The sequence below is a fragment of the Haemaphysalis longicornis genome, unplaced genomic scaffold (assembly GCF_048455015.1).
Source record: "Haemaphysalis longicornis isolate Haplotype H1 unplaced genomic scaffold, Haemaphysalis longicornis Haplotype H1 scaffold_1, whole genome shotgun sequence".
In the NCBI taxonomy this organism is placed as follows: Eukaryota; Metazoa; Arthropoda; class Arachnida; order Ixodida; family Ixodidae; genus Haemaphysalis; species Haemaphysalis longicornis.
Window position 1 is genome coordinate 159,254,976 of NW_027526203.1, and position 19,883 is coordinate 159,274,858.

At 48.9% G+C, this 19,883-nt stretch overlaps 2 protein-coding genes and 19 non-coding genes across 21 annotated transcripts; all 21 read left to right on the forward strand.

The window, feature by feature from the left end:
• The first annotated feature begins 2,421 nt into the window (after positions 1 to 2,421).
• On the forward strand, positions 2,422 to 2,493 carry Trnaw-cca (transfer RNA tryptophan (anticodon CCA)). Its single transcript has one exon. It is a non-coding gene; the product is annotated as a tRNA-Trp (tRNA).
• A 289-nt stretch (positions 2,494 to 2,782) lies between these two features.
• Trnaw-cca (transfer RNA tryptophan (anticodon CCA)) lies at positions 2,783 to 2,854 on the forward strand. Its single transcript has one exon. It is a non-coding gene; the product is annotated as a tRNA-Trp (tRNA).
• A 289-nt stretch (positions 2,855 to 3,143) lies between these two features.
• On the forward strand, positions 3,144 to 3,215 carry Trnaw-cca (transfer RNA tryptophan (anticodon CCA)). The gene has a single exon. It is a non-coding gene; the product is annotated as a tRNA-Trp (tRNA).
• A 289-nt stretch (positions 3,216 to 3,504) lies between these two features.
• Trnaw-cca (transfer RNA tryptophan (anticodon CCA)) lies at positions 3,505 to 3,576 on the forward strand. The gene has a single exon. It is a non-coding gene; the product is annotated as a tRNA-Trp (tRNA).
• Positions 3,577 to 3,865: 289 nt separating this feature from the next.
• On the forward strand, positions 3,866 to 3,937 carry Trnaw-cca (transfer RNA tryptophan (anticodon CCA)). Its single transcript has one exon. It is a non-coding gene; the product is annotated as a tRNA-Trp (tRNA).
• Positions 3,938 to 5,311: 1,374 nt separating this feature from the next.
• Positions 5,312 to 5,383, forward strand: Trnaw-cca (transfer RNA tryptophan (anticodon CCA)). Its single transcript has one exon. It is a non-coding gene; the product is annotated as a tRNA-Trp (tRNA).
• A 330-nt stretch (positions 5,384 to 5,713) lies between these two features.
• LOC144155427 (uncharacterized) lies at positions 5,714 to 11,283 on the forward strand. Its single transcript, XM_077686844.1, has 2 exons — positions 5,714 to 6,747; positions 11,261 to 11,283. The coding sequence occupies exons 1-2, from the start codon at positions 5,727 to 5,729 to the stop codon at positions 11,281 to 11,283; spliced, it is 1,044 nt and encodes a 347-aa protein (XP_077542970.1). The 5' UTR covers positions 5,714 to 5,726.
• On the forward strand, positions 10,523 to 10,594 carry Trnaw-cca (transfer RNA tryptophan (anticodon CCA)). The gene has a single exon. It is a non-coding gene; the product is annotated as a tRNA-Trp (tRNA).
• On the forward strand, positions 10,884 to 10,955 carry Trnaw-cca (transfer RNA tryptophan (anticodon CCA)). The gene has a single exon. It is a non-coding gene; the product is annotated as a tRNA-Trp (tRNA).
• Positions 11,284 to 11,297: 14 nt separating the features above from the next.
• On the forward strand, positions 11,298 to 12,506 carry LOC144155434 (uncharacterized). The gene has a single exon (XM_077686857.1). It carries the CDS (start codon positions 11,298 to 11,300, stop codon positions 12,504 to 12,506), a length of 1,209 nt encoding a protein of 402 aa, XP_077542983.1.
• A 3,695-nt stretch (positions 12,507 to 16,201) lies between these two features.
• On the forward strand, positions 16,202 to 16,273 carry Trnaw-cca (transfer RNA tryptophan (anticodon CCA)). The gene has a single exon. It is a non-coding gene; the product is annotated as a tRNA-Trp (tRNA).
• A 289-nt stretch (positions 16,274 to 16,562) lies between these two features.
• Positions 16,563 to 16,634, forward strand: Trnaw-cca (transfer RNA tryptophan (anticodon CCA)). Its single transcript has one exon. It is a non-coding gene; the product is annotated as a tRNA-Trp (tRNA).
• Positions 16,635 to 16,923: 289 nt separating this feature from the next.
• Trnaw-cca (transfer RNA tryptophan (anticodon CCA)) lies at positions 16,924 to 16,995 on the forward strand. Its single transcript has one exon. It is a non-coding gene; the product is annotated as a tRNA-Trp (tRNA).
• Positions 16,996 to 17,283: 288 nt separating this feature from the next.
• Trnaw-cca (transfer RNA tryptophan (anticodon CCA)) lies at positions 17,284 to 17,355 on the forward strand. Its single transcript has one exon. It is a non-coding gene; the product is annotated as a tRNA-Trp (tRNA).
• A 289-nt stretch (positions 17,356 to 17,644) lies between these two features.
• On the forward strand, positions 17,645 to 17,716 carry Trnaw-cca (transfer RNA tryptophan (anticodon CCA)). The gene has a single exon. It is a non-coding gene; the product is annotated as a tRNA-Trp (tRNA).
• Positions 17,717 to 18,004: 288 nt separating this feature from the next.
• On the forward strand, positions 18,005 to 18,076 carry Trnaw-cca (transfer RNA tryptophan (anticodon CCA)). Its single transcript has one exon. It is a non-coding gene; the product is annotated as a tRNA-Trp (tRNA).
• Positions 18,077 to 18,365: 289 nt separating this feature from the next.
• On the forward strand, positions 18,366 to 18,437 carry Trnaw-cca (transfer RNA tryptophan (anticodon CCA)). The gene has a single exon. It is a non-coding gene; the product is annotated as a tRNA-Trp (tRNA).
• A 289-nt stretch (positions 18,438 to 18,726) lies between these two features.
• Positions 18,727 to 18,798, forward strand: Trnaw-cca (transfer RNA tryptophan (anticodon CCA)). The gene has a single exon. It is a non-coding gene; the product is annotated as a tRNA-Trp (tRNA).
• Positions 18,799 to 19,087: 289 nt separating this feature from the next.
• Positions 19,088 to 19,159, forward strand: Trnaw-cca (transfer RNA tryptophan (anticodon CCA)). Its single transcript has one exon. It is a non-coding gene; the product is annotated as a tRNA-Trp (tRNA).
• Positions 19,160 to 19,448: 289 nt separating this feature from the next.
• Positions 19,449 to 19,520, forward strand: Trnaw-cca (transfer RNA tryptophan (anticodon CCA)). The gene has a single exon. It is a non-coding gene; the product is annotated as a tRNA-Trp (tRNA).
• A 288-nt stretch (positions 19,521 to 19,808) lies between these two features.
• Positions 19,809 to 19,880, forward strand: Trnaw-cca (transfer RNA tryptophan (anticodon CCA)). Its single transcript has one exon. It is a non-coding gene; the product is annotated as a tRNA-Trp (tRNA).
• The last annotated feature ends 3 nt before the right edge of the window (positions 19,881 to 19,883 follow it).

The window sequence follows — 19,883 nt, forward strand, 5'->3', positions numbered from 1 at the left end:
CTCCGCCGGAGCTCATGATTCTGCGTCCGCACGCTTGGGTGGCCGGAAGTAGAATGATTTAGCTACAAGCCCACGCGAAAACTGGGAAGACAGGTGGGGTACTCACCAAGGCCATCTCCGGGTTTACCCCCTGCGTTCTTGCTGAATGCCACGTGAAAGCGTCACGCGACCCCTCACGCCCGTCTAGCGGCCCTGTGCGCACCTTGCTCATGTGCTAAGAGTTAAAAAAAAAACATAGCCTAACCTCCCCCATCGCCCACACATTTGTCGAAATTCTTCCAACTTTAAAGGAAGCTCACACCAATGCATGGCATCTCACTTCTAGTACGCATGTGCTAAAGCCTGTGGCCTCCAGTGTTCACGTAAACAATCACAGCTCCTTGTCGTCCGCCCTCACGCCAAACCAAGGAATACATTCAAATACTCCTTGATGTCCAGGCCATCACTCCAAGCCCCAGCATCAGGATCCTGGGCCTACATCTCGAGGCTAACACCAAGAGTGACGTCTCCTTGCAGCGCCTCAAAAACAGCATTAATCAAATCACACACATGATTAGGCGAGTTGCCACCAAGAAGCGAGGCCCAAAGGAATTCGGTACCTTTCGATTATTTGAAGCTTTTGTCCTCTCGAGAGTTACTTACGTCAACCCCCGGTCTTCTTCTCGACAAGGAAGACATAGAGATGCTTTATATAATTATTAGAAAGACGGTCAAGCAGGTTATTGGTTTTCTCATGAGTGCGTCCACACAGAGGCTGCTTAGCACGGGGCTCTGAAACACGGTGGAAGAGCTGATAGAAGGCCGTCTTTCTAACCAGAAGGTCCGACTCAGAACTGCGATGGGTAACCGCATGCTTCACCAGATTGGCTGGGCAGCCCAGAATGTCACTCCGATGGCGTACTCCCAGACTCTTGGCGACTAAAACTAAAGATGCACTCTTTGCTTAGAAATATGAACCGCTCCCATGACGAGGGTCACCGAAAAGCACGGGCTCAAGCGCTAAACACCACCCTCGGTGGGGATCATGCAGTGATCTACACAGACGCTTCCAAACATCGAGGGCAGCAATACGCCATCATCGTGGCTACCTCCAGAACCAACCTCCTTGCGTGTACCTCGTTCAGGACCAAAGAAATGACGGCAGCAGAAGAGGCAGCCATCACCCTTGCTCTCGCTCAACCAGGGGTCCGGAGGGTAGTCATCGGTTTCCAGCAAGCCTACTGGAATTACCAGTAGGGTTGGGTGTCCTGACATGCACTGCGCGTGCTAAATAACCACTCCCCAGACGGTTCCATTCAGCTCATCTGGACACCCACTCACTCTTCAATGGAGGGCAACAAATACGCCCAGCCAACAAGCCTGCGCTTTTACCTCCCGTGCTATGGAGCTTCACGAGGACAGTCACCCGCTTGTCAAGTTCAGGGAGGTAATCCAGCATTATCGCCTTCCGAGACAGACCATACCTTCGCCTTACCCTCACCTTTTAAGAGAACAACAAACTACCCTACGGCTCATACAATCCGGGCTCCTTCCCACAGCCTACGCGTCTTCACTTAATGTATCTGAATCGCTACGACGCTGAATGTAAATTTTGCTCAGAAGTGGGAACACTCCGTCCCGCAATCGGGGTGTGCGACTTTAGCCATGAACACCCTCCTCTCTTTCCATCAACTACCCAACAAGAGCAATAGGAGATGCTGCTGTCCAGGCCCCCTCTACCTACCCAGCTTCAGCGGGTGGACAGAACACAGGTTGCGCGGACTGCATATGGGCCCTACAGAAGAAGGAATCACTCCCCAGGGCTGCACTCTGGGCCGTTCAGAAATCTGAACAGAAGTATTTCTTCCTCCTTTTCCTTCTCTGCCGCAAATCTCGTCGCCTCCGTCCGTGGCGCTGAGACGGAGAAGACAGATCGTCTAACGCCGGGTTGGATCTTACTTTAACTTTATAAAAAAGGTTACCACTATTGTGCTACACCAATACAACTCAACCAAACACCGTTCATGCTTCGTGCATTGATTTAACGTTAACAAGAATATCTCATTGAAGTAATAAATGGTGTGGTTAAGTGCATTTCATTTCTCTCTGGTTTTGCTATTTGTAGAGCGATGTAAGTGAATTTAAGTGACGTCGCATGGGTAACTGCAATGGGTGCCGTTTACAGCTTTGCTTTCCAACCACATTCACGGGGTGGATTGGCGCGATTTTTCTTTAAGCTACATGCATCAACACTCCCAGTAAACCATGGTTGCGCGGAAAAGGAATGTCTGTTCCTCGTTCGGACAATTCCCCCTGCGTAATCAAGCTGAAACTAGTGATCATTGCTTTGTTTTGAGCAGGGATGCGGTATTTTTCTGGGATGTTTCATTCGTTCTTGTGAAACGCGAGGCTCATGTTGTTTTCCAAAGGGCTTGACGTCCTGGCTCGGTGGCGCAATGGTAGCGCGTCTGACTCCAGATGAGAAGGTTGCGTGTTCGAATCACGTCCGGGTCAGTGCTCTTCTTTTTTCACTACTGAGATGTTGACCTGGGTTTTCACGGGCCCCATGCAGCTTAAAGATAAACGTTTTTCTTTAAGCTACATGCATCAACAGTCCCAGTAAACCATGGTTGCGCGGAAAAGGAATGTCTGTTCCTTGTTCGGACAATTCCCCCTGCGTATTCAAGCTGAGACTAGTGATCTTTGCTTTGTTTTGAGCAGGGATGCGGTATTTTTCTGGGATGTTTCATTCGTTCTTGTGAAACGCGAGGCTCATGTTGTTTTCCAAAGGGCTTGACGTCCTGGCTCGGTGGCGCAATGGTAGCGCGTCTGTCTCCAGATCAGAAGGTTGCGTGTTCGAATCACGTCCGGGTCAGTGCTCTTCTTTTTTAACTACTGAGATGTTGACCTGGGTTTTCACGGGCCCCATGCAGCTTAAACGTAAACGTTTTTCTTTAAGCTACATGCATCAACAGTCCCAGTAAACCATGGTTGCGCGGAAAAGGAATGTCTGTTCCTTGTTCGGACAATTCCCCCTGCGTAATCAAGCTGAGACTAGTGATCTTTGCTTTGTTTTGAGCAGGGATGCGGTATTTTTCTGGGATGTTTCATTCGTTCTTGTGAAACGCGAGGCTCATGTTGTTTTCCAAAGGGCTTGACGTCCTGGCTCGGTGGCGCAATGGTAGCGCGTCTGACTCCAGATCAGAAGGTTGCATGTTCGAATCACGTCCGGGTCAGTGCTCTTCTTTTTTAACTACTGAGATGTTGACCTGGGTTTTCACGGGCCCCATGCAGCTTAAACGTAAACGTTTTTCTTTAAGCTACATGCATCAACACTCCCAGTAAACCATGGTTGCGCGGAAAAGGGATGTCTGTTCCTCGTTCGGACAATTCCCCCTGCGTAATCATGCTGAAACTAGTGATCATTGCTTTGTTTTGAGCAGGGATGCGGTATTTTTCTGGGATGTTTCATTCGTGCTTGTGAAACGCGAGGCTCATGTTGTTTTCCAAAGGACTTGACGTCCTGGCTCGGTGGCGCAATGGTAGCGCGTCTGACTCCAGATCAGAAGGTTGCGTGTTCGAATCACGTCCGGGTCAGTGCTCTTCTTTTTTCACTACTGAGATGTTGACCTGGGTTTTCACGGGCCCCATGCAGCTTAAAGATAAACGTTTTTCTTTAAGCTACATGCATCAACACTCCCAGTAAACCATGGTTGCGCGGAAAAGGAATGTCTGTTCCTCGTTCGGACAATTCCCCCTGCGTAATCAAGCTGAAACTAGTGATCATTGCTTTGTTTTGAGCAGGGATGCGGTATTTTTCTGGGATGTTTCATTCGTGCTTGTGAAACGCGAGGCTCATGTTGTTTTCCAAAGGGCTTGACGTCCTGGCTCGGTGGCGCAATAGTAGCGCGTCTGACTCCAGATCAGAAGGTTGCGTGTTCGAATCACGTCCGGGTCAGTGCTCTTCTTTTTTCACTACTGAGATGTTGACCTGGGTTTTCACGGGCCCCATGCAGCTTAAAGATAAACGTTTTTCTTTAAGCTACATGCATCAACACTCCCAGTAAACCATGGTTGCGCGGAAAAGGAATGTCTGTTCCTCGTTCGGACAATTCCCCCTGCGTAATCAAGCTGAAACTAGTGATCATTGCTTTGTTTTGAGCAGGGATGCGGTATTATTCTGGGATGTTTCATTCGTTCTTGTGAAACGCGAGGCTCATGTTGTTTTCCAAAGGGCTTGACGTCCTGGCTCGGTGGCGCAATGGTAGCGCGTCTGACTCCAGATCAGAAGGTTACGTGTTCGCGGGGTGAGCAGGTAGAAACTGCAGAAAGATATCGTCGAGAGGGTATTGCCAGTGCCAATATACTGTAGCAAGTGTAATCTACGGCCTGAGAGAGATGTACTTAAGCGAGTGAAAAGGGTGACGGTCCCAGGTGGAGTGAAATCTTTCTTTTTTAAACTCCATACTGGAACACTGGAAGTAAAGACCTGGATGGACGAAAAGGGATTGTTTGTGCCATAGGGTGTGCACTGTTTTCTGTGTCGAAAGCCAGAAACAATTGAGCACGTATTCTTGGACTGTTCGGGAGCGCTGTTCTTTTGGGACATCCTACAGCGAACACTCAAAAAAGATTGGCCTGTCGATGCTTACGGTATTAGGTTTTTGAACGTTGAAAATGAGGACGGTGTTCTGCTTGACACAATTATGCTGTATGGACTACATAGCATCTGGAGAAACAGGATGGTGGTACGGTACTCCGACCCAGATGCCACGCTCATCAGACACTACTTCAAAGAGTAGATATGTTCTTTTGTGCAGATACAGAAACTTCAGCCCTCTAAAACTGAGTGGCTACCCAGAATTGCAGCATTGTTGTTAATGAAAGAATATTGAAATCACCACGCTTTCCCAAGAAGGGCTGCAGTTCTAGTGTTTGTATTGAGTATTGAGTGTACAGATCATCAGTTACGTGTGTCTTTGTTTTGTCATCCTGTCAAAGAAGGCAATAAAGAAAAAAAGTGTTCGAATCACGTCCGGGTCAGTGCTCTTCTTTTTTCACTACTGAGATTTTGACCTGGGTTTTCACGGGCCCCATGCAGCTTAAAGATAAACGTTTTTCTTTAAGCTACATGCATCAACACTCCCAGTAAACCATGGTTGCGCGGAAAAGGAATGTCTGTTCCTCGTTCGGACAATTCCCCCTGCGTAATCAAGCTGAAACTACTGATCATTGCTTTGTTTTGAGCAGGGATGCGGTATTATTCTGGGATGTTTCATTCGTTCTTGTGAAACGCGAGGCTCATGTTGTTTTCCAAAGGGCTTGACGTCCTGGCTCGGTGGCGCAATGGTAGCGCGTCTGACTCCAGATCAGAAGGTTGCGTGTTCGAATCACGTCCGGGTCAGTGCTCTTCTTTTTTCACTACTGAGATGTTGACCTGGGTTTTCACGGGCCCCATGCAGCTTAAAGATAAACGTTTTTCTTTAAGCTACATGCATCAACACTCCCAGTAAACCATGGTTGCGCGGAAAAGGAATGTCTGTTCCTCGTTCGGACAATTCCCCCTGCGTAATCAAGCTGAAACTAGTGATCATTGCTTTGTTTTGAGCAGGGATGCGGTATTTTTCTGGGATGTTTCATTCGTGCTTGTGAAACGCGAGGCTCATGTTGTTTTCCAAAGGGCTTGACGTCCTGGCTCGGTGGCGCAGATTCTACTTCCGGCCACCGAAGCGTGCGGACGCAGAATCATGAGCTCCAGCGGAGCGGCGATAGCGGCTCAGCCGAGCCGCGGAAACAGGCCAACGGGAAGCGATAACGAGGAGTACCAGATTATTCTGCCGCAACTGCCCACCGGACGCATCGTTTTAAACACGGTGTTTTTGCACGGTGACGTGAAGGCCAGACCTTTTAAGGTCGAAGATTTTCGGGATGCGCTCGCACGGACTGGTCTGCTCCCCGAGGTTGTCGTCTTGGGGGCATACCAGATAAACCATGTGTGGGCAGTAACGTTCAGCAGCGCCGAAGCAACGAAGAAGATGCTCGCGGTCACGGAACTTCAAGTAAAGGGCCGGCGCTGCGTCGTCATCGACCCGCAAGATCAACAGGTCAGACTGAAGCTGCACTGGCTGCTTCATGGCGTCGCCGACGACGACATCCGGGCTGCCTTTGCGTCGTACGGCAAAGTGACCGAGGTGAACCGGGAGCGGTGGCGCGTCCAGGGCGTCACCGACAAGGGTTCTACGACGAGGACGGTGCTGCTGAAGTTGAAAAGAGGCCTCAAGGTTGACAACCTGCCGCACCAGATAAAGGTTGCAGGGGAGCTCGCCCTCGTCGTGGCACCGGGACGCCCCATGCAGTGCCTTCGCTGCAACGGCCAGGGCCATGTGCGGCGGGACTGCAAGGTGCCCCGTTGTTCCAAGTGTCGGCGTTTTGGTCACGTCGAGACGCAGTGCGTGCCCTCGTACGCGTCAGTGACGGGACCCGCTGACAGCGAGGGTGCTACCGACCACCTTATGGACGCCATCGAGGCAGAGGAAGCAGCCGAAGGCGCTGGTGGTGGCGAGCCCTCCGAAAATACCACCGTGACCCCAAGGGAAGCCTGCCTCACCCAGGAAGTGAAAACCCCCGAGGCCACCCCAGCAACAACGGCACCACCAGAGGAGGTCTTGGGTGAACGTGACCAAAAGTGCTCGACACCCGAGCCCCCCGCTGCACTGGTGGGGCAACACCCAGAGAAGATGACACCGACGGAGCAGCGGCTTCGGCAGGGTCAGCCAAACGCCCCCACGTTGACGCTGCTGACGAGAACGACAACGTGGGTAAGAAGAACAGCGAGGAGCCGCCGGCGAAAACAACGCAGATACGGCGCCCGTCGTTCAGACCCAAGCCCATCTTACCGCCCGAAAGGAAACCCCCGGAAACGCCCCCCCAACAGCTCAACGCAAGGGACAGCGCAGCAGCGGGCGGTAGCGCGTAGCCAGCTCAAGACGCCAAAGGTAAGCGCCATGCTCTCCGCCTCTCATTGAACGAAACTGTCTGACGACCTCGCCCTTAACGTAGCTACACTCAACGTCAGGGGATTGGCTGGGAAAAGAAAACAGAGCCAAGTGTACCGGCTGTTAACCGAGCATGACGTTGATGTGTTGGCGGTTCAGGAAACGAAGGTGCAGGGGGAGGCAGAGACTGAGAGCATGGTGCGGCGTTTCACGTCGAGGTACTTCGCGTGTGTTAGTCACGCAGTCGGCACTTCGGCGGGTTGCGTGCTTTTTGTGCGAAAGCTACCGGGCTTAGCTGTCCAAACCGTGACGTCGTGCTTGTCAGGCCGACTAGTGGTGTGCGATTACTCCTTTCGCAGTGTCCATGGCGCGTTTTGTGCATTTATGCCCCCAATTCTGGGGACGAACGTGCCGACTTTTTTGTTAGTATTAGGCAGCACCTTACCACTGATCGGCAAATAATACTATTAGGGGATTTCAATTGCGTGTTAACGGCACGCGACAAGACAAGTAAAAGGCCGTTCAAGGACGTCAGCACTGATTTGTTGTCTGAGCATATTGTGGAATTCGGTCTGGAGGATGTTGCCGAATGTTTGGAGGGCGCAAGAAGTGTGCAATACACGCACTTTCAAGGCGCTAGCCACGCCCGACTGGACCGGATTTACGTATCCTTGGAAACGGTCGCAATGTGCAGCAACTACACTGTTTTGCCATTGTCTTTCAGCGATCATTGTCTGGTCGCGTGCAGGAAAGGGCACAAAAAACGGCGGAACAATTTTATATGGGAATTATGGAAGTTAAATGAAAAGATCTTAAAAGACGAAAATTTCAGCAACATAGTAAAGGACCAAATTAGCAAAATCGAACAGGCCAGCCAAAATAATATCTTGGAAATGTGGGAACTAACAAAAGAAGCGTCAAAAATTAAGGCGATCGAACGGGCCAGCTGCATAAGGTTCGAACAAAATGAAAAGGAAACGTTGCTCCGAGAGTTGCTAAAAACACTGACAGAGCAAGAGGGCAAACAGCCGGGCGTGTACAAAGACGATATCAGGCAAACAAAACAAAAGCTAGAAATAATCGACGAAGAGCGCTATCACGGAGCGCTTGTACGAGCAAGAGCGGTCCAGGCGATAGCGGGGGAAAGACCTACAAAGCGGGCCTTGGGGCTCGAGAAAGCGCATGCTCGTCGTAATCATATAACCGAGATTGAATGTAACGGCGAAACTTCAGGGGATAGCAAGCACATTGAGCGTGCCTTTTTTGAGCACTATCAGTCGCTTTTTGCCTTTCGCTCTGCCGATGTTGAAAGCTTCAAGAAAGAATTCCTCAGCAACATGCCTAAGCTTGACGACGAAACGAAGGAGTGGCTACAACAACCAATAGCATTGAAGGAAGTTGAAGACGCCATTGACAATTTAAACCCAGGCAAATCGCCAGGCCCTGATGGTTTGACTGCGGCGTTTTACAAAGAATTTAAGAGTGAAATAGCACCGGTATTAGCGTTGGTTTTTAATGAATCGTTTAAGCTGAAATCACTGCCACCTTCTTACGGAACTGCTCACACAGTGTTAATTCCCAAAACAGAAGAGGTTATAAAACTTAAGCAGATTACGTCATATAGGCCCATTTCACTTACGAATGTGAACTATAAAATATTTATGAAGGTAATAGCAAGTAGGCTCCAGGGAGTGATTGATAAAATAGTCGGCCCTCATCAGACTTGCGGAATACGGGGAAGATCTATTGGCACCAATATACATAAGGCAAGGTGTGTGCTGGAGTGTTCCGATGCCGTGCATGTAGGAGTCGCTGTGCTTCAGCTAGACCTTGAAAAGGCCTTTGATTGTGTATCACACGAAGTATTGTTCTCTATTTTGGATTATATCAACGTCGGTTCAGTTATCAAAGAGGGGGTAGCATTGGCGTACCGGAATTGCACCACGCGGTTAGTTGTGAACAAAGCATTGGGAGCGCCCATTAACGTGCAACGCTCTGTACGCCAGGGCTGCCCCCTCAGTCCACTTTTGTTCTGCATTTATATTGAAACATTGTGTTTACGTATCCTCACAGACGTCGAAATTCGAGGGTTCCGAGTGCATGAGGCCGAGGTAAAAGTATTGGCTTATGCAGACGACATTGCGGTATTCTGTGAGAACAAAGACAGTATCAGTAAAGTAGTTGAGATAACAAAACAGTTTAGTACAATGACAGGGAGCCTTGTAAATTGCTGAAAGTGCCTGGGGTTCTGGCATGGAGAATGGCAATCAACCCCTGACACTTTCGCCAACGTAAGCTGGGTAACAACACCCGTAAAGTACCTGGGAGCCCCGCTACAGTTTTATAAAGATAGTGAGCCGTATTGGCACGAACTAGCACAGGAGACTCGAGCAAAGGCAGACAAGTGGAGGGGGGCGTGTTTGTCAACCTTTGCTAGGGCAACAGTGTGCAACCTGTTTTTCGTTAGTAAACTGTGGTACGTGATGCAAGTGCTGCACTGTTCGCGTACAAATGTGCAAAAGCTGCATCGGGTCCTTGCTGTTTTCGTGTGGGCCTCGAATTGGGAGAGGTGCAGCCGCACCAACCTGTTCAGGCGAATCAAAGATGGGGGTCTGGGATTGGCGCACTTATTTGTGCGACAGCTTGTAAATAGATTTCTGTTTGTAAGGGATGTAAGGGACCCCTTTCTGAGGACAGTATGTCAGGTAAGGTTGGGCAGGCTTCTGCCTGACTTTGTTGTAACCACTGGGCATATGCATGGAGGCATTTTTGGTTTTTTCAAAGAAGTCGTTGGAAGTGTAAATTTTTTGAACGCGCGGTTTTCAAAAGAATACTTAAGTACGGTAAAAAGGAAAAACCTGTATAACGATATTGTGGATACCGTGTTCCCTGTGCCAATGTACAGAGCTATGTACTCTGGAGGCCCAGGCAAGGACGTCCTTAAGAGGGTGAAAAAGATGCAAATTCAGCCAGGGGTCAAGTCTTTTTTCTTTAGGCTGCATACAGGTACATTATTAGTAAGAACATTTATGGAACAGAGGGGGCTATTTGTACCATGGGGGACAGACTGTTTTAGATGTAAATTACCAGAGACAATCGACCACGTGTTTTTGCATTGTTGTGAGGGGGTGTATTTATGGGATGTTCTACAAAGGACATTACGAAAAGACTTTCCGTTAAACCCTCACGGTATACGATTTCTTGCAGTGGACAATGAGGCTGGAGTGCCTTATGATTTAGTAATGGTACTGGGCCTCCACAGCATATGGCGCTCGCGCACAGCAAGACTGTATAATGATGTCGATGCCCGTTTTGCACTACAGTATTTCAAAGAGAGTGTTGGTCGCTTTGTCGAAATTATTAAGTCTCGGGAGTTATTCCCGGTTTGGCTGCCAGAAATGGAGCAGCTGACAAAGATGAGGCTTTTTTAATGACAACGCCAGCCCGTTATTCGCTGGCAGCCCCATTTTTCCTGAGTTGAGTGTTTTATTGTGATGATCTGTAATGTTTTGTGTGTTGTCAAAACCAGGCAATAAAGAAAAAAAAAAGGCTAGGTGGCGCAATGGTAGCGCGTCTGACTCCAGATCAGAAGGTTGCGTGTTCGAATCACGTCCGGGTCAGTGCTCTTCTTTTTTCACTACTGAGATGTTGACCTGGGTTTTCACGGGCCCCATGCAGCTTAAAGATAAACGTTTTTCTTTAAGCTACATGCATCAACACTCCCAGTAAACCATGGTTGCGTGGAAAAGGAATGTCTGTTCCTCGTTCGAACAATTCCCCCTGCGTAATCAACCTGAAACTAGTGATCATTGCTTTGTTTTGAGCAGGGATGCGGTTTTTTTCTGGGATGTTTCATTCGTTCTTGTGAAACGTGAGGCTCATGTTGTTTTCCAAAGGGCTTGACGTCCTGGCTCGGTGGCGCAATGGTAGCGCGTCTGGCTCCAGATCAGAAGGTTGCGTGTTCGAATCACGTCCGGGTCAGTGCTCTTCTTTTTTCACTACTGAGATGTTGACCTGGGTTTTCACGGGCCCCATGCAGCTTAAAGATAAACGTTTTTCTTTAAGCTACATCTATCAACACTCCTAGTATACCATGGTTGCGCGGAAAAGGAATGTCCTCTTCCTCGTTCGGACAATTCCCCCTGCGTAATCAAGCTGAAACTACTGATCATTGCTTTGTTTTGAGCAGGGATGCGGTATTTTTCTGGGATATTTCATTCGTTCTTGTGAAACGCGAGGCTCATGTTGTCTTCCAAAGGGCTTGACGTCCTGCCTCGGTGGCGCAGGATTCCACTTCCGGCCACCGTAGCGGACGGACGTGTTATGTCGAGCTCCGGTAAACGGGCGGTATTTGCGACCCAGCAGGGCCGCGGTAACAGGGTAACGGAAAATGCCAACCAGGATTATCAGGTTCTTTTGCCATCGCTGCCATCAGGTACGCCTGTTTTGAACACCGTATTTCTACATGCCGACGTTAAAGCCAGGCCGTATAGGGTCGAACATTTCCGTGACGCGCTCATTCATTTGGGACTTTTCCAAGACGTTCTCGCCCTTGGGGCTTACCAAATGAACCACCTTTGGGCAGTAACTTTCAAGGACACTGAAGGAAAGAAGAAGATCATCTCTGCTGGCGAGTTCACCGTGAAGGATCATCGCTGCCTTGTGGTAGACCCGTGCAACCAGGAGACCCGCCTGAAGTTACACTGGGTGCTGCACAACATCCCCGACGACGAGGTGCGTGCGGCTTTGGCTCCCTATGGGAAGGTTACGGAGCTAACAAGGGAAAAGTGGCGAGCTCAGAACTGCTCCGAGAAACTGTCAACCACCCGCTCCATATCCCTGAAGCTCAAGGCGGGCCTCACTGTGGACGACCTACCGCACCAGCTGCGAGTGGGGCCAGACTTGGCGCTCGTGGCGGTGCCAGGGAGGGCGCCGCTTTGTTTGCGCTGTCGTGGCACTGGACATATCCGACTAGAATGTCGGGTCCCGCGTTGCGCGCAGTGCCGTCGGTTCGGTCATGAAGAGAACCAGTGCGTCAGGACTTACGGCACCGTTGCCGGCCCAACCCTACGCGAGGATATCAGCGATCACATCATGGATGAAGCCGACGCCGAGGAAACGGCGGGAACGGGAGACAGCCGGGCTGCCGGTGAGGCAACGCCGGTAGTGGTCACGCCCACGGTCACGCCCACCAACCAGGCCGAAAGCGTAGAACAAAAAGTTGAAGGTGCTTCACCGGAGCAGCGAAAGAGCGCAGATAAGCCACTGGACGACGTCATTCCTACCGCAGCCAACGAAACTGCGGTTTCGGTTCCCGTTAAACCGGCGGATAGCATGGAGGTGGACAAATCCAACGGGGCTACAGCCACGGTCAAGAGGACACAGAAACCAAACTCCAAGGACGGACACAATGCCAGCGAGGCCAACGGTGAGGAGCCGCCCCCCAAGGCGGCCCCATCGCGGCGGCCATCGTTCAAGCCAAAGCCCAACATACCCCCGGAGCGCACCCCAAGCATGATGCCTCCGACCTAGCGTCGAAGGCCGGATTCTGATGGATGTCACACGACGAAGTTAAGTGCCATCTCACTTGTGCCAGTGTGTTGTGGAACGAGAGACGCTTTCGCCGGGAAACAAAAACTCCCTGGGGCCCTGTCAACATGGATTGCACTGAGACAGTGAGTTGGTCACAATATGTTATGAATGGGTTGGCAAGGGGCATTGTAACCGTTAATCGTAAATGGCACAAAACTTACAAAGAGCTCTTTTCATTGCCACGCTGAATGTGAGAGGCCTTTCGGCTAAACGACGGCAGTATCAACTAAGTCGGTTGTTTTTGGAAAATGATGTTCACATAGCAGCAATACAGGAAACAGATAGAAAGTCAAGAACAAACCGATCGTATGGTTCAACCTTTTGCTTCGAAGTATAATGTGGTAGTTAGTCATGCTGTGGGCACGTCTGGAGGATGTGCCATTTTCATACGCAATTCCCTTGGAATTGTAGAAGAGGATGTCATCGTGAGTGAAACGGGTCGGTTAGCCATTTGTGATTTTTCCTGTTTTGAAACACGATGGAGGATTGTTTGTGTTTATGCGCCAAATAGAGATAACGAGCGCGCAGTCTTTTTTGAACAGATCGAAGGACACATGAACACCGACAGATACATTATTCTGCTTGGGGATTTTAATTGCGTCTGTTATGCAGAAGATAGGTACAAAAACTTACCTGTACGAGAACGCAGTGCAAATACTTTGAGCCAAATAACACATAATTACCAGTTAGACGATGTTGGAAAGGCTTTATCGGACGGCAACTGCCCAGGGTTCACGCACTTTCAGCGTGATAGCCATGCTCGGTTACACAGAATATACGTTTCGATGAAGCTTATCTCGACGTGCAATAGCTACGAAGTGAAGCCAGTATCGTTCAGTGACCATAGCTTAGTTTTATGCACGCTAGGAAAAAAGAAGACGAAAGCCCCCTTCAATTGGGATCTCTGGAAGTTCAACACCAAACTGCTTGATGACGAACTTTTTGTTAATAATGCAAAAGAATGCGTAGAAACACTGCTTACTTCCGACAATGAAAACGATATCGAAACGTGGGAACAGTTCAAGCAACAAATAAAAATGACTGCTATCGAAAGAGCATGCGCTTTACGGAGAGAAGAAAGAGCAAAAGAAGGGGAACTGATTGCTCAGCTCCAGTTTTTGTTAACAGTAGATAGCGCGCAACCAGGAACGTTCGCAAAACAAATAAAGAACGTGAAGGGTCAACTAGAGACGACGGATGAGCAGAGTTATAAAGGGGCAGTCGTACGCGCGCGCAATGAGCACTTGTGGTGCGGTGAAAAACCGAGTAAGCGTGCACTGGGAGACGAGAAAAGATATGCATCGAAGAACGAAATAAAACAAATTAGATATGGCAATGCCGTCTCAGACGACGTGAAAGTAATAGAACGGGCCTTTTTTTGAATACTACAGCGAACTATTGGGACATAAAAGCCCTGCAGGGGTAGGGTACTACAGTGACTTCTTGGCACTTATGCCAAAGTTAGACGAAGAAGTCAAAGTCAGTCTCGAAGCACCGATAACAGTAACAGAGATAGAAAATGCAATCGATGAACTTAGCGTGGGGAAGACCCCGGGACCCGATGGTATTGGTGCAGCCTTCTACAAAACTTTTAAACGAGAAGTAGCAGAGGCCTTGAACAGGGTTATCACACAAGCGTATCGGTCAAAGCATGCCCCTCCTTCTTTCCGGCAAACACACATAGCAATACCGAAAAGCGACGATCCTATTAAGCTGGAGAGTGTAACAGCTTATAGACCGATAAGCCTTGCAAACGTGGACTATAAGATTTTCATGAAGGTGCTGGCGCGCCGCCTACAGAGCGTAATAAAAGACATTGTAGGGCCTCACCAAACATGTGGGATTAAAGGGCGTTCAATCACAACTAACATTCATGTGACCAGAAGCATTTTAGAGTATTGCGATATGTTTGGAGGGAGAGTTGCAATGCTGCAACTCGATTTTGAGAAGGCATACGATCGCGTTGCGCATGACATCCTGTACTCCATTCTTGATCATGTGAATGTAGGCTCAGTCATCCTAGAAGGTGTAAAGATGGTTTAAAACGAGACGTACACGAACATCATCGTGAATAAGAACCTTACGCAAAGGATCCGTGTAAGTTCTTCGGTCAAACAAGGTTGTCCTTTGGCGCCGTTGCAGTTTGCCATTTACCTGGAGCCTTTCTGTCGAAAAGTAATAAGTAATGAAGCAATTCATGGTTTCCGGCTGATGTCATCGGAAGTTAAAATTCTATGTTATGCTGATGACATCGCCGTCTTATGCGAAAGTGAAGAGGGTGTTCGTGAAGCTCTCCACGAAGCGATCCGGTTTTGCAAATTAACGGGTAGTGTAATCAATCTGGACAAATGCCTAGGATTTTGGCACGGGGAATGGGACAACCCACCGGCTTTGTGCGGTAACGTACGCTGGACTGTCACCCCAACAAAGTACTTGGGTGTGCCGCTTCAACATTACCGGGACACCAATGAATACTGGAAGAAAGAAGTCGAGCAAGTACAGACGAAAACCGGGAAATGGGGTGGTAGAGATTTTTCAGTTTTCACCCGGTCCACAGTGTGCAACATTTTTCTAGTTGACAAAATATGGTATGTTCTGCAGGCACTTTGTATGTCTAGAGTGAACATTCAAAAAATACACAGGGTATTTGCGACCTTTATTTGGGGGTCAAATTGGGAGCGAATGAGCCGTACCAATCTCTTTCGGTCGGTTCATAGAGGGGGTCTAGGTCTCGTGCACTTGTTTTTCAGACAAATTGTATCCAGGTTTATATTTTTGCGGGATCAAAATGATTTGTTCTTGCGCACTGTTGGGCAAGTTACGCTGTGTGATGCACTGCCTGATTTTGTTGTTTCGTCGAGCAATGTTCGTCGACGGAGTCCTCGCGGTTATCTGCGGGAAGTTGCAGCAGCTTTTCAGTTTTTGAAGGTTCGCTTTTCCTTGCAGTATCTGAGTGTGATAACTAAAAAGCAACTGTACAAGGACCTGATTGAGGTGTGCCTACCTGTGCCGTTGTATCGTTCCTTGTATCAGTCAAAGCCAGGACAAGACGTTCTGAAAAGGGTCAAGAAAATGCCTCTCCGGGCTTCCACCAAGACTTTCTTTTTTCAACTCCACAGTGGCACATTACCAGTAAAACCCTGGCTTCAGGAGAAGGGTATGTTCATTCCAGGAACTGTAAACTGCAGGGTATGCCCAAGGGCAGAAACAATAAAACATATATTCCTGGAGTGTTCTGACGCGGTGTTTCATTGGGACATCTTGCAACGCACATTGAAAAAAGAATTGCCGGTCTCACCATATGGTATTCGTTTTCTCCCAGTAAGCGATGGAAGCGGAGTCCCATATGACATGCTGATGTTGTTGAGCCTTCACAGTTTATGGAAACCAAGAATGGCTGATAGACATGCTGACGTGGACGGTCGATCTGCAAGAGACTATTTCATTGAAAGTGTTGTTCTGACCAGGGAAGTATACAAGGCACAAAGTGAGCCACCAGACTGGCTGCCTGTAATGGATCAATTGGTGTCATTGAAAAGATTTTAACCAAAGTGTGACCTCCGAGTGGAGGAGGTTCATTTTACTCAATGGCTGTATTTTGTTGTAATGCCAAGAAGGTAATAAAGAAAAAAAAAGCCTCGGTGGCGCAATTGTAGCGCGTCTGACTCCAGATCACAAGGTTGCGTGTTCGAATCACGCCCGGGTCAGTGCTCTTCTTTTTTCACTACTGAAATGTTGACCTGGGTTTTCACGGGCCCCATGCAGCTTAAAGATAAACGTTTTTCTTTAAGCTACATGCATCAACACTCCCAGTAAACCATGGTTGCGCGGAAAAGGAATGTCTGTTCCTCGTTCGGACAATTCCCCCTGCGTAATCAAGCTGAAACTAGTGATCATTGCTTTGTTTTGAGCAGGGATGCGGTATTTTTCTGGGATGTTTCATTCGTTCTTGCGAAACGCGAGGCTCAGGTTGTTTTCCAAGGGGCATGACGTCCTGGCTCGGTGGCGCAATGGTAGCGCGTCTGACTCCAGATCAGAAGGTTGCGTGTTCGAATCACGTCCGGGTCAGTGCTCTTCTTTTTTCACTACTGAGATGTTGACCTGGGTTTTCACGGGCCCCATGCAGCTTAAAGGTAAACGTTTTTCTTTAAGCTACATGCATCAACACTCCCAGTAAACCATGGTTGCGTGGAAAACGAATGTCTGTTCCTCGTTCGGGCAATTCCCCCTGCGTAATCATGCTGAAACTAGTGATCATTGCTTTGTTTTGAGCAGGGATGCGGTATTTTTCTGGGATGTTTCATTCGTTCTTGTGAAACGCGACGCTCATGTTGTTTTCCAAAGGGCATGACATCCTGGCTCGGTGGCGCAATGGTAGCGCGTCTGACTCCAGATCGGAAGGTGGCGTGTTCGAATCACGTCCGGGTCAGTGCTCTTCTTTTTTCTCTCCTGAGATGTTGATCTGGGTTTTCAAGGCCCCATGCTGCTTAAAGATAAACGTTTTTCTTTAAGCTACATGCATCAACACTCCCAGTAAACCATGGTTGCGCGGAAAAGGAATGTCTGTTCCTCGTTCGGACAATTCCCCCTGCGTAATCATGCTGAAACTAGTGATTATTGCTTTGTTTTGAGCAGGGATGCGGTATTTTTCTGGGATGTTTCATTCGTTCTTGTGAAACGCGAGGCTCATGTTGCTTTCCAAAGGGCATGACGTCCTGGCTCGGTGGCGCAATGGTAGCGCGTCTGACTCCAGATCAGAAGGTTGCGTGTTCGAATCACGTCCGGGTCAGTGCTCTTCTTTTTCCACTACTGTGATGTTGACCTGGGTTTTCACGGGCCCCATGCAGCTTAAAGGTAAACGTTTTTCTTTAAGCTACATGCATCAACACTCCCAGTAAACCATGGTTGCGCGGAAAAGGAACGTCTGTTCCTCGTTCGGACAATTCCCCCTGCGTAATCATGCTGAAACTAGTGATAATGGCTTTGTTTTGAGCAGGGATGCGGTATTTTTCTGGGATGTTTCATTCGTTCTTGTGAAACGCGAGGCTCATGTTGTTTTCCAAAGGGCATGACATCCTGGCTCGGTGGCGCAATGGTAGCGCGTCTGACTCCAGATCGGAAGGTGGCGTGTTCGAATCACGTCCGGGTCAGTGCTCTTCTTTTTTCTCTACTGAGATGTTGACCTGGGTTTTCACGGCCCCATGCAGCTTAAAGATAAACGTTTTTCTTTAAGCTACATGCATCAACACTCCCAGTAAACCATGGTTGCGCGGAAAAGGAATGTCTGTTCCTCGTTCGGACAATTCCCCCTGCGTAATCATGCTGAAACTAGTGATCATTGCTTTGTTTTGAGCAGGGATGCGGTATTTTTCTGGGATGTTTCATTCGTTCTTGTGAACCGCGAGGCTGATGTTGTTTTCAAAAGGGCATGACGTCCTGGCTCGGTGGCGCAATGGTAGCGCGTCTGACTCCAGATCAGAAGGTTGCGTGTTCGAATCACGTCCGGGTCAGTGCTCTTCTTTTTCCACTACTGTGATGTTGACCTGGGTTTTCACGGGCCCCATGCAGCTTAAAGGTAAACGTTTTTCTTTAAGCTACATGCATCAACACTCCCAGTAAACCATGGTTGCGCGGAAAAGGAATGTCTGTTCCTCGTTCGGACAATTCCCCCTGCGTAATCATGCTGAAACTAGTGATCATTGCTTTGTTTTGAGCAGGGATGCGGTATTTTTCTGGGATGTTTCATTCGTTCTTGTGAAACGCGAGGCTCATGTTGTTTTCCAAAGGGCATGACGTCCTGGCTCGGTGGCGCAATGGTAGCGCGTCTGACTCCAGATCAGAAGGTTGCGTGTTCGAATCACGTCCGGGTCAGTGCTCTTCTTTTTTCACTACTGAGATGTTGACCTGGGTTTTCACGGGCCCCATGCAGCTTAAAGATAAACGTTTTTCTTTAAGCTACATGCATCAACACTCCCAGTAAACCATGGTTGCGCGGAAAAGGAATGTCTGTTCCTCGTTCGGACAATTCCCCCTGCGTAATCATGCTGAAACTAGTGATCATTGCTTTGTTTTGAGCAGGGATGCGGTATTTTTCTGGGATGTTTCATTCGTTCTTGTGAAACGCGAGGCTCATGTTGTTTTCCAAAGGGCATGACGTCCTGGCTCGGTGGCGCAATGGTAGCGCGTCTGACTCCAGATCAGAAGGTTGCGTGTTCGAATCACGTCCGGGTCAGTGCTCTTCTTTGTTCACTACTGAGATGTTGACCTGGGTTTTCACGGGCCCCATGCAGCTTAAAAGTAAACGTTTTTCTTTAAGCTACATGCATCAACACTCCCAGTAAACCATGGTTGCGCGGAAAAGGAATGTCTGTTCCTCGTTCGGACAATTCCCCCTGCGTAATCATGCTGAAACTAGTGATCATTGCTTTGTTTTGAGCAGGGATGCGGTATTTTTCTGGGATGTTTCATTCGTTCTTGTGAACCGCGAGGCTCATGTTGTTTTCCAAAGGGCATGACGTCCTGGCTCGGTGGCGCAATGGTAGCGCGTCTGACTCCAGATCAGAAGGTTGCGTGTTCGAGTCACGTCCGGGTCAGTGCTCTTCTTTTTTCACTACTGTGATGTTGACCTGGGTTTTCACGGGCCCCATGCAGCTTAAAGGTAAACATTTTTCTTTAAGCTACATGCATCAACACTCCCAGTAAACCATGGTTGCGCGGAAAAGGAATGTCTGTTCCTCGTTCGGACAATTCCCCCTGCGTAATCATGCTGAAACTAGGGATCATTGCTTTGTTTTGAGCAGGGATGCGGTATTTTTCTGGGATGTTTCATTCGTTCTTGTGAAACGCGAGGCTCATGTTGTTTTCCAAAGGGCTTGACGTCCTGGCTCGGTGGCGCAATGGTAGCGCGTCTGACTCCAGATCAGAAGGTTGCGTGTTCGATTCACGTCCGGGTCAGTGCTCTTCTTTTTTCACTACTGAGATGTTGACCTGGGTTTTCACGGGCCCCATGCAGCTTAAAGATAAACGTTTTTCTTTAAGCTACATGCATCAACACTCCCAGTAAACCATGGTTGCGCGGAAAAGGAATGTCTGTTCCTCGTTCGGACAATTCCCCCTGCGTAATCATGCTGAAACTAGTGATCATTGCTTTGTTTTGAGCAGGGATGCGGTATTTTTCTGGGATGTTTCATTCTTCTTGTGAAACGCGAGGCTCATGTTGTTTTCCAAAGGGCATGACATCCTGGCTCGGTGGCGCAATGGTAGCGCGTCTGACTCCAGATCGGAAGGTGGCGTGTTCGAATCACGTCCGGGTCAGTG